The 15,771-nt window shown below is 48.5% G+C and overlaps 1 protein-coding gene across 4 annotated transcripts in view; it reads left to right on the top strand.

Annotated features, from left to right (window-relative positions):
• Nucleotides 1–15,771, top strand: part of LOC144115076 (protein NDNF-like) — a 178,968-nt gene that overhangs the window by 116,509 nt on the left and 46,688 nt on the right. For all 4 annotated transcript variants that reach the window (XM_077649215.1, XM_077649216.1, XM_077649217.1 and 1 more), the window contains one exon: nt 6,613–6,840. In XM_077649215.1, the coding sequence (XP_077505341.1) occupies nt 6,632–6,840 (209 nt within the window). In that variant the 5' untranslated portion in view covers nt 6,613–6,631. The remainder of the gene's footprint in view (nt 1–6,612; nt 6,841–15,771) is intronic.

Here is a 15,771-nt window from a genome sequence, read left to right on the forward strand (position 1 = left end):
TATTATTATTATTATTATTATTATTATTATTATTATTATTATTATTATTAAGTACGGCGGCGGCGCTGAGCCTTTCACTTGACGCGGCGGCCCGAAATTTCGGCATTTCCTGCGTCACTGGCTCCGCTTGCATGGGGCTCCCCTCGCCCGCTTACTAGAGAACACTGGTGGCCTTTCGCGCTTTGATTTGGATATCGTTGTCTTCGTCATCTTTGATCTGTTGGTTCTGCGATTCGAGTGTTAGCGAAGGCCGCTAAGGGAAAAATTGGCTTTAAGAAAGGGAAGGCGCAGTTAGCAGTCTCACTTCACCCAAAATTACGCTACGCCTTTCCTTTCTTCAAAAACCAATTTTCTTTCCCGCAATTGCATTTCTCGCTCACATCTACTCTCAGCATCAAGATGGGCTGTGATTTTTTTTTTTTTGCGCCTTGGTGGATAGGTGCGCAGTGGGAATAATAATAATAATATTTGGGGGGAAAGGAATTGGCACAGTATCTGTCTCATATATCGTTGGAAACCTGAACCGCGCCGTAATGGAAGGGATATAGGAGGGAGTGAAAGAAGAAAGAGGTGCCGTAGTGGAGGGCTCCGGAATAATTTCGACCACCTGGGGATCTTAACGTGCACTGACATCGCACAGCACACGGGCGCCTTAGCGTTTTGCCCCCATAAAAACGCAGCCGCCGCGGTCGGGTTCGAACCCGGGAACTCCGGTTCAGTAGTCGAGCGCCCTAACCACTGAGCCACCGCGGCTGGTGCGTAGTGTGAAGAAAATTCTGTTTTCTGCCGTGCAAAAAAACGCTAACCTCTTTGATGTGGCATGGTCGTGTGTGGAATAGAACGGTGCTGCATTTGACATGCGACTTTGCCGCCAGCTTCAACCGTACAAATAAAGACCAATCACTAAACACAACGAAACCTGGAAATATTTGTGCTTATGATGACTCAGTGTCTACTTGCCCTCAGTTCTAGTTGACTCTGCTCTTGCATTGTTAGGTGAGTAAGTGCCTTGCAGTGCGGTGTCCCTGGAAATTTTGTTCTTGTATGGAGTCAAGAACGGCTCGTCTAGTCAAGGAATGGGGTCGCAACGACTGCCCTAGGAAGTCAACATGACTTCACTGCTCAAGAAGTGAGATTCCATTGGAGGCAGCAAGAAAAACCGCGAGAAACAGTAGCAGTGATTGCTTGGCGTCGCCCCTTCGGGCTTGCCGAGGAGACAGCGCCCTTGGCCCCCTCTGTAGCGCTGAGGAGGCGAAGTTCGCCACTTGACCCAGCTATAGAGAGCCAAGTGCCGCTCAGCACGGCGTAAGGCACGCGGGCAGCCGTGTAGTGAACTCTTATAATTTCAGATAAGCTTTTTAGCATATGTATTAGAACCCCTGAAAACAGGTACTGCGAAAGAAGAGATCGAGTAAGACTTTCATTTGAGGTAGTTGGTTGTAGCTTGACATGGTTTACACAAAAGCGTACAGGCGCTAAAAGACGAAGACAAGCACACTCAAGCACACTCAAGAGTGTGCTTGTCTTCGTCTTTTAGCGCCTGTACGCTTTTGCGTAAACCATGTCAAATCGAGTAAGATCGCTGGCTGACGTGGCGTACACCGCACCGCAGCTCTCGCGTTCGTTAGGGTCAGCTCTACCAGCATAAAACAAATGTGAAGCGCATCGAAGTCAAATCTAACGATTCCTAAACTGTATCACTTTGAACAATCACTGTGAATAATTAATTGCTTTGTCACTCGGTGACGAGCAAAGCTTTTGAAAACCCCGACTTCTACCTTTTGTGATGTCTCTATTCTGTGCCATGTTTCACCTGAGGATGCAGGACGCACGAAACGATCAGTTGTATTTCACTTCAAGTGAAACGAGAACGTAACGATTAAAATAATGCATAGCTATGGTGCTTCAAAGCTTGCCTGAAGCACTAAAAGCCGGCTTTCTTGGGCTCTTTTCCCCCATCGTCTTCTATCGCTCCTGGCCTTGAGACTCCAGATACAACCGAACCACGCCTACATGTATCTGGAGACACATGCCCGCACCGCGGAGACTATAATTTACTTGTTCTTAACCGCGTGGTTTTCTTTCTTCCCGTGGTTTGCTTTTTTTTTGCTCTCTTATTATTATGCTTTTCTGTCTCCCGCTTTCTCACACAACAGATTCGTGTGAAGGGCAGAATGGCAGAACAACGTAGACGCCACGCTGTGCGTTTGTTTGCAAGTCAAGTGGTCTCGCTTTGGCCAGTTGCACAAAGCGTATGACCGTTAGCGGCGTTCATCCATCCGTAAGGGAGTCAGGAGTTAACCACCGTAAGCGTTAATATTCATGAGTAGTTTCTAGGTTACCGTCAGCTCTCTCTCTCAGCCTGTCCTGTCGGTTACTGCCTCTGGTAGGTTTTGTTTCTGTCAAGATTAATCTCTGCAGGTTGTTATTGGTGACTAGAAAGCTAATACGCGTCCAAGACTTGTTCAGGAAAGGCATCTCCAAAAAAATAAACCGCGAACGACACTGAACTCTTTTTCTTCTGTTTTTTTTTCATGGAATACAAGAGGGCGAATAGTTAGCGGTTTTCTTCCGCTCTGTGCGTCGCCTCAATGTGTGCATTGTCCTGTGTTTTTCGCCCTTAACGGTTATCTCCGGTAGCGCTAAACGCTTCATGACTAGCGGACTTCACGTGATGAAGGAATCATGATAATTGGTTGTTTGACTTGCATGAGAATAACGACGGAAGGGCATATGCACGCAATCTGACAGCATGCTAACTATTCCGTTGCCGCTATCTCTGACGGTAATTTATCTTCCACTGCGATTAGGGGAGGTAGCCCAGAGCTGATAACATGGTTGAATGACGCCATGCGGAAAACCGAAGCCGCATTTAACGACTCTTAGACGGACATCTTAGATAGTTGCTACGAGCTTTGGGTGTCACCGTGTGTCCTCACGAATAAACAAGTAATAATATGTGCAAACTAAACACGATAGTTATGTCCACCTTTAATCACACACGTGAGAATTCTCATCCTCTCGCCTTGCATTTACCACCATCACGCGAAGTTAAATAACAGCTGTGCGTTTTTTTTTGCCGATGAGTAATGCCGGCGACCTTGGAGCAAGATTTGCTTGATTTTTTTTAGCTTTGTAGTAATCGCTGAATGACCAATTCCTCGGTTATATTTGCGATAAGTTACTGGAATGTCAGGAGAGCGCCTCTGGATGGGCTGCTGACTCGTCTAGAGTCATTAGCTCGTCTAGAGTATTTTCACTTTATTCTCATACAACGTATTATGAATGCTTACATTACAAAGGTACGCTCCGGCATCATTTCGACCACCTGGCATTGTTGGACGCGCAAGAGAATCTCAGTGCACCGGCAGTTTCGCATTTCGCCTCCACCAAAATGCAGCCTTAGCGGCAGGGGCTCTAACGCTCCAAACTAATGATCCACTCTACTGTGTATTCTGTAGCAAAATTCTGCAGCCGCTAAGTGTCTGCGGTAGGTGTGTGGTGAACTTCACTCGGATGACCTAATTTTGAGGTGAATCTTGACCTTTGGATCATTGGCACGAACACGCACATTTCGCGCCGCGCGGGCGATTCGGCACACATGTGAAGCCATGCGTGGCGAATTTTACAGTTCCAGGAAGTGTTGCCCGACTTTCTTCCCAACCGCAAATGCTCTTCCAGCATCGTACGTTCATCTGCGCTTCTGCAGATGTTGCGCGCGCTGTCCTCCAGGAGAAAATAAATGAGTTCGGCCGCTCTGTATTTAAATGAAAGCGAGGATATATCAAGGTTGAGACCATTAACCCGGCGCCATACTTGCTCGTCTTTTAAGTTAAAAGAAGGAGCAAACGCGGGCACATCGCTGGACATGGATGAAATGGAAATGCGGTGGGGGGCTGACATGGAGACTCCCGCGGAGAAACGTGTATATATCGCCCAGCGTGGCACGCACGAACACGCGGCAGCGGGCGTCCCGTTGCTCGCGTCGGGGCCGGCACCGCTTTTCTCGGGCAAAAAGGTCACGATTCTCAGGATTCGAGAATTCCAGACGCGCTGCCGCTCAGCTCACGTGCGCACGCGCGTTATCGGAACCGGTATTGGGCGACCAGTCCGCACGCCTGCAGATAGCGCTGCTGCCGGAAGCTGAGTCCGGCGGTATGTCACCGCGCGCGCGCGGGGCGGTCCTCCGCTTCTTGGGTTCTAAAAGAATGCGCGTCGCGTCTCCTCCCCTGACGACGCGGTGACGTAGCTGACGCAGACTCGTGACAGCGGCCGACATCGTGCGCCCTCACGCGATGTCATCAACGTCGCGAGTCCATCACTGTATCCGCGAGCGAGAACCGTCGTCTTGGGGAGCGCTTTTAGACCTCGCGAGCGCGGCACCGGTTTGACCATGTACGGTGCGGGAGACTGTGCCTGCCCGGCTGTAGCGAGCGCCGGCCTTTCCCCTCGTTACGGGACCAATCTGACAGACGGAGAGTGCTGCCTAAAGCGCACTCAGGGACAATTTGGACGAACGTCCACACGCATGGCTTTGCGACGCTCATAGGCGTAGGTCTTTGTGTGGGACGATGCAGTCCGCCTGGTTGAGCTGACACGCAGCGCTGTCATGCGCTTGCGACGCATTTAGCGATCGTTTGCGACCTTTATTTCCCTCTGTAATACGAATCCTGTCTCTCCCCTTTTATCGCACACAGCCGCCGCGGTGGCTGAGTGGTTATGGCGCTCGGCTGCTGGCCCGAAAGATGCTGTTTCGATCCCGGCCGTGGCGATCGAATTTCGATGGAGGCGAAATTCTAGAGGCCCGTGTACTGTGCGATGTCAGTGCACGTTAAAGGACCCCAGCTGGTCGAAATTTCCGGAGCCCTTCACTACGGCGTCTCTCATAGCCTGAGTCGCTTTGGGACGTTAAACACTCATAAACCAATAAACCTTTTATCGCACACTCTATCGCAAACACAGGCAGTGCGACAATCCGCCTAATTTCACGCTTTTAACGACATGCTGAAATCCGGAAATTCTGCATGTGGTAAACGCTACTTGTATTACAAGGCAAACAAACAATACCTAACCGTACGCATTCCCTGATGGAGAGGTGACCGTTTACTTTTAATACTGTGCACCTCAGAACTAATGATCTTTTCGCCTGCTGATTGTGAATCGAGCTTGTGAAAGATTAGATAGTTTCTTTTTCTTGCGTGTGCTAATACCAGTGCCTCGCCAGTAGCAGAAGCGATAGCGTTGCTGCAGAGAGTTTACAAATCTGTAGTACATACCGCATGCAAAACTGCCCCAATACATTCAGGTGCGCACAGTACCTGCCTTCGGTTGCCACTGAATGCTGCATAGCTAACGCCTAGTGAACCCGTCCAGCGGCTTGGTGAGTGGTGGGTGGCCAGTCGTGACGCATTGGACTGCAGCTAACGGCCTAGCTGCGCACTCGAAGCCTCACCAAAGTGCGAGACCTCCATCGTCGACGACTTGTCAGCAAGGGTTATTTCTGAGGGGCCGTCGGTATTTTATGACAGTGCCGTGCAGTTGTGAAAAAAAGGGTATTCGAGTGGAACTGACCACTGCCTCCTAGGAAGAAAAAGCCTCTGCACTCCTCCTGTGGCGCCCGGTTGACCCTACCACGGCATGAATTTAGAACGCCGTGGTAGGGTCAACCGGGCAACGTGAGTGGCGCCACAGAAGGAGTGCAGATGCTTTTTCTTCCCAGGAGCAGTGATCTGGCGCCTAAAGTATTTTTTGTTGAGCTAGGAACAAAATATCGATGGTGTAGAGTAGTAGGTCGAGAACGTTGGCTAGCTGTTGTGCATATAGCTGGCAATTCTCTGGGAATTGCGCTGCCACGTGCGAAGTTCCGCCTCTGGCAGCGCCTGCTTGTGTTAAGTGTACTGCGGTGTACATGGTGCTCGCCCAGTTTATCCGAGGAGTCTTGATCGCATCCATGATCTGACCTCTTTCCAAGCCTATTGGACAGCTTTAAACATGCGCCGATGTTCCGTAAGGCTGCCTCCTGAAGTTTAGTATGAAATAGGTCCTATGCACTGTTTTCTGAAAAGAAAAAAAAATGTGTTCAGCAATCTGCGGTATTTGAACCCAAGGCCGCCCGCCACTGCAGTCATCCTGCACATGAGTCACCCCATGGTTTACTCGGGGCGGTGCAAAGTGCAAAGGCGACAAAACCGTGGTTTATACGCCAGTTAGAAAACAGCTCGCCTTGCGACTGGTTGACCAGAACTGAAGAACGCACAAACTAGGAACACGCAGTTGCAAAGCATTACTAACGCTCCTTAGCGTGCGTGATGACAATACCGCACGAGTAATAACTTGTTTGAAGTACAGCTGCCCTGACATAGCTGGACACGTTAAAAAAAGTGCTAAAAACGAAGACGACAGCACAAAGAAACATCTGCCATATGTCGTGCCTCCGTTTCCTGCGGCTCTCGTACCTTTTCAGCAAAACATGCATGTCCTCTCCCTGAGAGAGCGATCAAAGCCAGTCCATGACGCCACTGGATATTGCTCGGCGCAATTGTTGCCAGTGTTTTATCGGTCACAGTACCAGTGCCGGTAACTCCCATGTGCTTTGTCTCTCTTCCGTGGCAGCTTACAATTTGGCCGCACCATGCCGTGGCTGGCCTTGCTGCTGTGTCTCCTGCTGCGCGGAGAGGCGGCCGTGGCGGTGGACCTGCGGCGGCCTTCCTCACCGTCCAGGCCAGAGTCGCAGAGGCCGTTTCACTTCGCCAAGCACCGGCCCGAGCTTTTCTACGACAACAACGTAGTTCCCGAGAACGGCGAAGTGAGCGTCTTCGTCTTCAAAGACCAGATCAGAAGGTACGCACTACAGTGGCATACAGTCCGAGTCACACTAAGAACTGGCTGTCGAAAGATATGTCACTTCTGTCGAATGAGACGAAATCTCTGACCAAGAAACAGCAAAGCATGAAGGCGTCTAACCACACAGACAGAACACAACTGGCAGAGTTATCTAAGTTAATCAATAAGCGCAAGGTAAGCGACATAAGAAAGTTTAATATGGAGGGAATCGAGCATGCCCTAAAGAGTAGAGGTAGCCTAAAAGCGATGAAGAGGAAACTAAGCATAGGCGAAAGCCAGATGTATTCGTTAAGAGACAAAGAGGGCAATGTAACAGCAATATGGATAAGGTAGTTAAAGTAGCCGAGAGTTCTGCACAAATCTATACAGTAGCCAATATGATAAAAAAAAAATTCGTAGGACGCTTTTAGATATCTCAAGTGCGGGAAGGCGAAAGCCGTTTGCGTCTCATTGCACTGATTTGAATTTGAATATGCCGCGCTAGACTTCATTATCATTCAGTATCATTACTTTATATAAATCTTAACTAAATCCTGTACCATGACCAGAGCTGTGTCGTAGTGATTAAGATAGCTCTGCATACTCGTGGGAGGTAGCAGTAGGGTTAGAATTATGTGCAGCGCCACATGCGGTGCACTCCAGGTTGGCATTCCACTCTACCGAAAGACTGTGACGGTAACTGTACACGTGCTCCCTCGCCGGGTTGCGGGTTGGGTGCGGTCTCCTCTATCTGAAGCAACCACTCTTCAGCGGTTTTTCTCCTAACCTTTTTAGTTCCCGAGTTAAGACATCTTGCGCGTGCCAAGGTCCCAAGTTTACAGGTCCGGTTGTGATTACGTGGCAAGGTCACGTGACCTAGGTGGCGATGCAACGGGCGGACACGGTCACGTGACCTAGGATGTAACGGACGGACACCGCGAGTATGAGCCATTAAAGGCTTTCGCCTTAAAACTAGCCACCCTGTGTACGCAATGCCTTATGACTTCGAGCGTACCAGAAGCTTGCCAGAACGCCAACATCATCTTAATCGATAAAAGAAAGGGGGCGTCAAGGACTCGAACAATTGCAGACCGATGAGCTTACCGTCCGTTGCCTGTAAGGTATTTATTAAGGTAATCTCAGATAGAATCAGGGCAACCTTAGACTTCAATCAACCAAATGATAAGGCAGGTTTTTGTAAAGGGTACTCGGCAGTAGACCATATTCGAACGACCAATCAAGTGATAGAGAAATGCGCAGAGTATAATCAACCCTTATAGATAGCCTTTATAGACTACGAGAAGAAATTTGTCTCAGTCGAAACTTCAGTTGTCATGCAGGCATTGCAGAATCAGGGTGTAGAAGAGCCTTATGCAAAAATACTGGAAGATATTTATAGCGGGTGCACAGCTACCATAGTCCTCTATAGTGTCAGCAATAAAATTCCAATAAGAGAGGGTGTCAGGCAGGGAGACACCATATTGCCAATGCGGGTTACCGCCTGTTTGTAATTCAGAGGCCTGGATTGGGAACAGTTGGGGATAAGAGTTAATGGAAAACACCTTAGTGATCTGCGATTCGCTGATGACATTGCCTGGCTAAGTCACTGAGGCGATTAATTGCAAAGCATGATCAGTGAGTTAGACAGGCAGAGTGGAACGGTGGGTCTAAAAATTAACATGCAGAAAACCAAAGTAATGTTCAACGGTCTCCGAAGGTAGCAGCAGTTTACAACAGGGAGCGAGGTGCTGGAAGTGGTAAGGCATTACGTCTACTTAGGGCAGGTAGTGACCGCAGATCCGGATCACGAGAGTGAAACTGCCAGAAGGATAAGCCAGAAGGACAAGGATAGGGGGGAGCGCATTCGGCAGGTTCTCTCATGTCACGAATGGCAGTTTGCCAATAACTCTCAAGAGAAAAGTATACAACTTCTGTGTCTTACCGGTACCCACCTATGGGACAGAAACTTGGAGTCTAACGAAAAGGGTTGAAGTAAATTGAGACCAACGCAGCACGCTATGGAAAGGAAAATGACCCGTGTAACGTTCAGAGCGAAAAAGAGGGCAGAGGGGGCGGCATAAAGTTAGGAGGGCGGATGAGGTTAAGAAGTTTGCGGGGATAAGGTGACCGCAGCTGGCAAAAGGAGCTGGTTAATTGGAGATATATGGGAGAGGCCTTTGTCCTGCAGTGGGCGTAGTAAGGCTGATGATGATGATTATGATGATGATGATGATGGTGGTGGTGGTGGTGGTGGTGGTGGCGATGATGATGACGCTATATTTTGGTATTGTATATTGTCTCGCACGAATGACATTTGCGCGAAATGTGCCCGATACGCCCTACTGCGCTGTTGCAGTTAAGGCGCATATCGCTAAAGTAAATACCCTAATCTCGGCCGCTTCCTGAGCGCCATACGAGTTCAGTTGCGGAAAAAAAAAACCGGATAATGCAACGTTGGCTTCATTCGCGGTGCCACGAATGATTACAAATTAATGCACGGTATCTCTTCTGGGGCACTGGGCGCACGAAGCATATGTACTCCTAATTAAATACAACTTTGTTTCCTACGGACGATACATGGAATCAACGCGAGAAAGTGACCAAAGAAAGGACAACGATCCTCCAAAAGGTGCGAAAACTCAATGCGGTTATTTTCGCCTTCCCCTCTAAGCAGCCCGCTCGAAGCGGGAGCAGTGTTACGCGGCGCGCTATAGGTGCATCAATGCCTGCGGCGTTGGCCCATCGAGGCACCCTAGCACGCGCACACCAGTCATCGGCTCTCCCTTTCTGTTCCCGTGCACTGCGATGGCTAACCATCCAACACACACAAAACGTGGGATTGCTCTCACTAATGTCCAACACCTTACACTACCTTCATAAAAATTTGCACACTGCCTCTGCGAAGAGCTGTCTCACGCCACTAATGAAACAACTCCGCATCCATGGCGTGCCGGGACAGGAGTGGTAGGCCGGGCTGAAAGTCGAATATAAATTTCTTTCTTCTTTTTGGTGCACCTTCTGGGAAGAGATTTCGCCTTTGCTTGTCTTTTCCTTTATTTGGTCTCATGATTGCCAGAGGATAATTTGTTATTGAAATTTTCCGCCTTTCCGTAAATGGTGACAATCTAAAGGGGCGCCGTTTCAGAGTGAACACTAGTGATACGTCACATAGATTTCACTACAGGGTAGATCTCGCCTTTCAGCATTGCTTGCGCATGTTGTACCTGTGGCCGGCCCACTTCTACAAGGACACCGCGCGGCACTTCCGGGGCTGGTTTCTTCCCTCCGTTGGCCAATGGCGCGTATACTGCGCCAGACTAAGCGAACTGGAGATGCGAGTTCGAAGGCGACTGCGAAAGCGGCGCGTGCCGCTTCGCATTCCAACCCAGCCTTTTGTGAAGAATGATGTCCTGACTGCGTGTATACCTAAAATCGTTATGCTGAGGTTTCGTAATGCTCGCCACCTAGCCGCTGTGGCGCGCCATACTGGCCTCACAAATTGTGATTGCAGACCGTAACAGGAGGAAAACCCGCAACAGTCGAGTGCTGCGGATTTCCCTGAGTTTTGGGATTGGATTCGTTAAACAGTGCTTCCAGCTCTCTCTGGTGCTCCGGGCGCAGATCTGAAGCGCGCGAGTGATTTCGTGCCTGTCGCGACACCGAGGCGAGGTATGGTTCCCACTATGCTTATTTTTTAAATACTTTTTAAAATTTTCCATTCGTGACCGCGGGTGCCTCAGTTGATGAGCTTTTTTTTTTTCGGGGAGAGGGGGGGGGGGGGCGTTGTACCAAGCAGTTAACTATTAAGCTTGCTTTTACACGCCTCTCCTTGCCATAGTTATGGCGTCACGGGGGCTCGCACTTCATGGGCCCTCAAGCATTCTCTATTTCGTTCAGATGCTTTCTTGCTGTCGCTTTTCTTTTCTCTTAACATTCGCTGCCTCGCTGCCTCGCGGCATACGTCATCCCAATCTATTTTTCCTTACTTTTTTCCTTGCGTTTTCTTCTTCTTTTTCTATTTCAAACATGTGCACTGTTTCTTTTCCCACGTCTTTGGGAGGTCGAATGGAATGGCTTGCGCAAGCAGTAGCCCGCATTTGCACATGACACGTTTTCCAAAGGTACTTGGCTGCGCTCTCTCTCTCTCTCTCTGCGGTGCTGCAACATTTTGAGAGCACATGACAAGACAGACGAAGAGAACAAAAAGAAAGCCGAACGGCAAAGCCGTGTTTCTACATCGGACGTATTTCAGGCCTCTCCATTCAAGAAGCTGTTGAGAAATTGGCAAGCTTCCTGCGCGTGTGCAGGTTTTCGCACTTCATGTTTTACTTTCGTCGAAATTCGACCAGAAAATCCGAACGAGAGCTTTTTCGCGATGCGGCGAGAAGAAAAAAAAAGGAGGAAGAGAGAGACAGAGAACAAAAAGACCAAGTCACGAAACGGGGACGAAAGAAATGCTTCTCGTACATTTCATCTCCTCCTGCTCCGCGCGCGCCCTAAGCTGTGCAAGTGTAGCAGTTTTTCGCTCGCGGCTAGGCCGCTGCTCTCACCGACTCAGTCAGACACACCTGACAGCACGCTTTCGTTTAGCTGAAGAAAGAAGCGCGAAAGAGCGATATTAGGACCGTAAATTCGCGCTGCCGCACGACCTCCAGGAGGGCAGAAACGCGAACAGAAAGTAGAAATTGAGGAAGAAAAAAAAAGAGAAAGGCCGCATAAATCACCTAATAAAATGTCAAATATTTGCGCTTGACTCGCGCGCGACAACCTTTTCCGATAATTCATGTTGTTCTTCACTTTTTGTGAGGCATGTTTGCGCCGCCGCTGTGATTACCCCGCATAGTAAACTCAAATTCCTTACTACAAGCGCTCCAGCGTATCTTTATTAGATCGTTCTTTAATACGAGTTGCTTTATTATTTCTGTGACACGTAGTTGGCTTCAAAGGGCGGCCCGTTTAATCTCTTTGCATATAGGTGATGTACTCAGCATTTCGTACGAATTACTTGCTAACGTGCGCACTGCATTTGGTTCTCCGGTCGGTCTGTCTCCTGGTCTGGCTGTTCTGCAGACAGCGCGGGTGAATGGCACGCAAAGCTGGCCCGTTGCCGCAGTAGGTTCTCAGGAAAAAAAAGAAGAAAAAAGAAAAGGGCGTATGCTGATGCACTTAGCGTAACCTGCGCTCGCATTGTGGAGCACCTTTAGTGTAGGCTTACAAGCAACTGAACAAAGCTTCTCGCGAGTTTTCATGCCACTGAGCTGACTCATTATGGCGCCAAAGTAAAAAAATAATGCTTAGAATTATAAACTGTTCGAACTGCGGACGAGCATTGTGAGAGGACAGCTTCGTTGTAGTTTTTTTCCTAGCAAAGCACAAGCGGCACTCGTGAGGAAGAATTAGCGGCAGAAAGCTGGGGCAGTAGAAGGGAGGAGAAAAACCCACGAATAAAAAAAATTTGTAGAAATTTTGTAGAAACCAAAAAATCGAATATATATATATATATATATATATATATATATATATATATATATATATATATATATATATATATATATATATATATATATATATATATATATATATATATATAAAAAGCAGAAACGACATCTTTGCTGGCGAAGCCCGCTTTTTTCCCCCCTATTCCAGGCCGCCGTTTGATATCATTTTCTTCGATACAAAGGAGAGAAAGAACTTTGAAAGGGCTCCGAGTTTATCATTCCAAATGATCAGAATGGGCCATCCATATTAGCAGATATTAGTCTTGTAGACGTTACAGAATATAAGTAACCGGTCACGGTTGTAATTACTTCGTCTGAAATGTAACTGGTTTCAGCGGTCAGCTACACCGCCCTAAAGGTAACTGAACAATTCAAAAAAGCAATCACTTATTGTTACGTTACTTTCCGTCCCACCTTAAATATACACGGACCAGAATGAGCCGCTGCGGGCTTCTTTCATCTCTTGTCTGTTGTGCTTCATATCCTATCAGTTTTCACCAGCAGTGGTTTTTATAAGTTTTCGGCGATATCTTTTCCATGTTTCCTTGCAAGAACATTAGTAGTGACGCCGAAGGCTCTAACGGTGCACGCGCTGGAAGGAAGGACGGAGTTGTAATGTACGGAGACATTGCGCACGAGCTCGTGGTTTAACAGAGCGCCGCGATTCGTCGTTGTTCGCGCTCTCAGTGAACAAAGTTCAAGATCACCAAACATGACAGTCCTTTGCATCGCCGTGGAGAAATGCGAACCGTGGAACAAGGGGCCATTCAAGCGCAGGCTGCTCGGGCTTGTATGTCCCGAAATCCTCGCGCGCGCGGCTTTTCCACAGCCCGACCATTGTCTCTCTGTCGCGAAGGAATATTCCGAGTTAGCACTCGTGTCTGCCGCCACTTTCATGTTCCCGAAATAATACCGGTTGTTAGAACTTACTTTTCGAATAGAAAGTAACTGATTACTAGTAATGATTACTGGGGAAAATAACGATTACCGAGAGCGTTACGCCTTGCAAACAGTAATCAGTGCATTAGAAAATTCTTAGGAAATGTAATTTACTACAAGTAATCAATTACTTTTAACGCGGAACGTACAACTCTCACCCATAACCTTGTCATTTGAAGTTTTCAACGTCGTTTCTGCTTATTATTTAGGCTGGACTGAATATTTTCACAGCAATGACATTTAGCTATAAAGAATTATGAGCGATGAGCAATACGGCAACTTCATAATATGGCAGCAAGAGATAACAGAACGAGCACTGAAGCGTGTCATCGCATCCCATGCGATAACATGTCTAAGCATAAACCCAAGCCGTCTGCAATGCGGGCCATGAATCTGCAATCTCCAAACCTTCAACCTAGTATAACCTGTTTTTGGAGAGTGAGGCAAACAAACAAAGCCAACGAAACTGAACGAAATAAGACAATCAGTTTTGTTGTCAGTATTCGATATGCAACTTCATCATTGCTTTAGTAATGGCGTTAGAACGCTCAAACTCGTTTTTTACGCTTGTCGATGATTAGACGGCCGATGCATTTCTTTTACTGCGACGGCAGTATACTAATGCCATTCCGCAGAATCCCGGCGTTCGCTTGTGACAGCAGAGGAGCGCAGCTTCTGCTGTGCAGAAGTACCACCCTACGCCCACATCACCACCCCAACTTCACGCTCCAACAGAAGCCCATTAGAGGAGTACACCGCGAGCTCGCACGCACGCACGCACACACGCACGCACACCCATCCTCCAGAAGCATCACCCATATACACCCTTCAGTATCCTCCACAACCCATGTCACAGAACCCATGTCATGGTGACCGTCGGTGTGAAGAAGAAACTGCAAATTTCGCTTAAATCTCTATGCAGCAGACTGTTGGGGGAATGAGCTGCGATAGCTGCGTTCCTGGCTTATGCACTTGCGCAGATGTCTAATACCCCTGTCACACGGGCACTTTCGATCCTCATTGAGTCAATGCTCATCGAACTCAATGCAGATCGACGGTTGTCACACGGCCATATTCAAGCGCAATCGAGCTCGATCCTGCTTGACTCGATGCCGATTCCTCAAGAGTGCCTGAGGTTCCAAGCACAATCGAGAACACTGTCGCTCTCATGAAGCTATAAAAATAAACACAAGTTAACAAAACCAAACCACAATTGTTGTTGTTGCAATTGATTAAAATGGAATACAGAAGATTTTTCAGGTACTATGCCTGCTTATATGCAAACATTTGAAAATAATCTCTACACCACGCTCCAAGCTTCGCCGTCAGTGTAAACAAAGATGGCGCCCTCCTGCTCGTCGCCGCGGGAACTGTGGAGCGAGTGCGAGACAGCCGCTCTCATCGACTGCTGGCAGGACCGCCTAACTGATTTGCGGCGCCAGAAGAGAAACGCCGCAGTCTATGCAGAAATCGCGGAGGCGTTGCGGGCCCTCGGGTTGCATCGCCCAGCAGCAGAGGTGCGCCACAAAAACCTGGCGCAGATACGCAATGTACCGATTTGGCTACGGATTTGGCTGCCGCTGCCCCCGACTGCATAGTGTTGCCGGACATCGCCATGTTATGGCTGTCGGCGGAACATTTGGCGCCACCTAATACACATGAGGGAAACTTCTCAATGAGCATTGAAAATGCCCGTGTAGCACCGGACGTTTCGAGCATGCTCGAAAATCTCGATGCAGATCGAGCTCGATGAGGATCGAAAGTGCCCGTGTGACAGGGGTATTATTCGCAGTTTCATATAAGCTTTCGTAAATGGCGCCACTTCGACAGGTGCTGAAACATGCTCAGGGGAGGCGTGCATGCCTACGTGTATACGCGACCAGGTTGTTACGTTGGTGTCGCAGCTTTCGAGCTTAGTTCTGTTCTGTGAATAGACCGATTTCGCTATCAATTGCTGCGCACTCTAGTAGCTGCAATCCGGCCGGCGGCGGCGTCGGCGCGGAGCGTGGTATACACGCGAGAAGCAGTCCTGTTTGCATCGCCACGCGGTCTTTCTCTACGTGTATGCTGCTTTTGTGGGACAGCAGAGCTCACTTGATGGGTGTCATGTGCTCCGACAGCTCACAGGGCTTCATATTTCTCGAAAAGAAGAAGCGTGACTGAAAAAGAGCGTAGAAGCTGGCCATGAGAGACAGCTGAAAAAGTTCTGTTCAGCACATTTAGCGGTCTTGTCCCGGTTGATGAGTGTACGCTGTGAAATGGTAAATTTCTAGTTTGCCAGCTCTCGCTTTCCACCAGGCACTCATATTGCCAAAAAGAACGCGGTCGGATTCACGTTCATTCTGCTTCGTAAAGTCGTCTTAGCAACGACTTACGAACGATCTAAGGCTGTCGGTGATAAACTGTGCGAAGTTCAGTTGCCGTATTCAGGAGTTCGCAATAGGTGTCGGCTCGACGCGCGTGTTCACTCATTACACTTCTTGTAGCGATAGTAGTGATAGTGCTTTCTCTA

Source organism: Amblyomma americanum, chromosome 1 (assembly GCF_052857255.1).
Source record: "Amblyomma americanum isolate KBUSLIRL-KWMA chromosome 1, ASM5285725v1, whole genome shotgun sequence".
Classification (NCBI taxonomy): domain Eukaryota; kingdom Metazoa; phylum Arthropoda; class Arachnida; order Ixodida; family Ixodidae; genus Amblyomma; species Amblyomma americanum.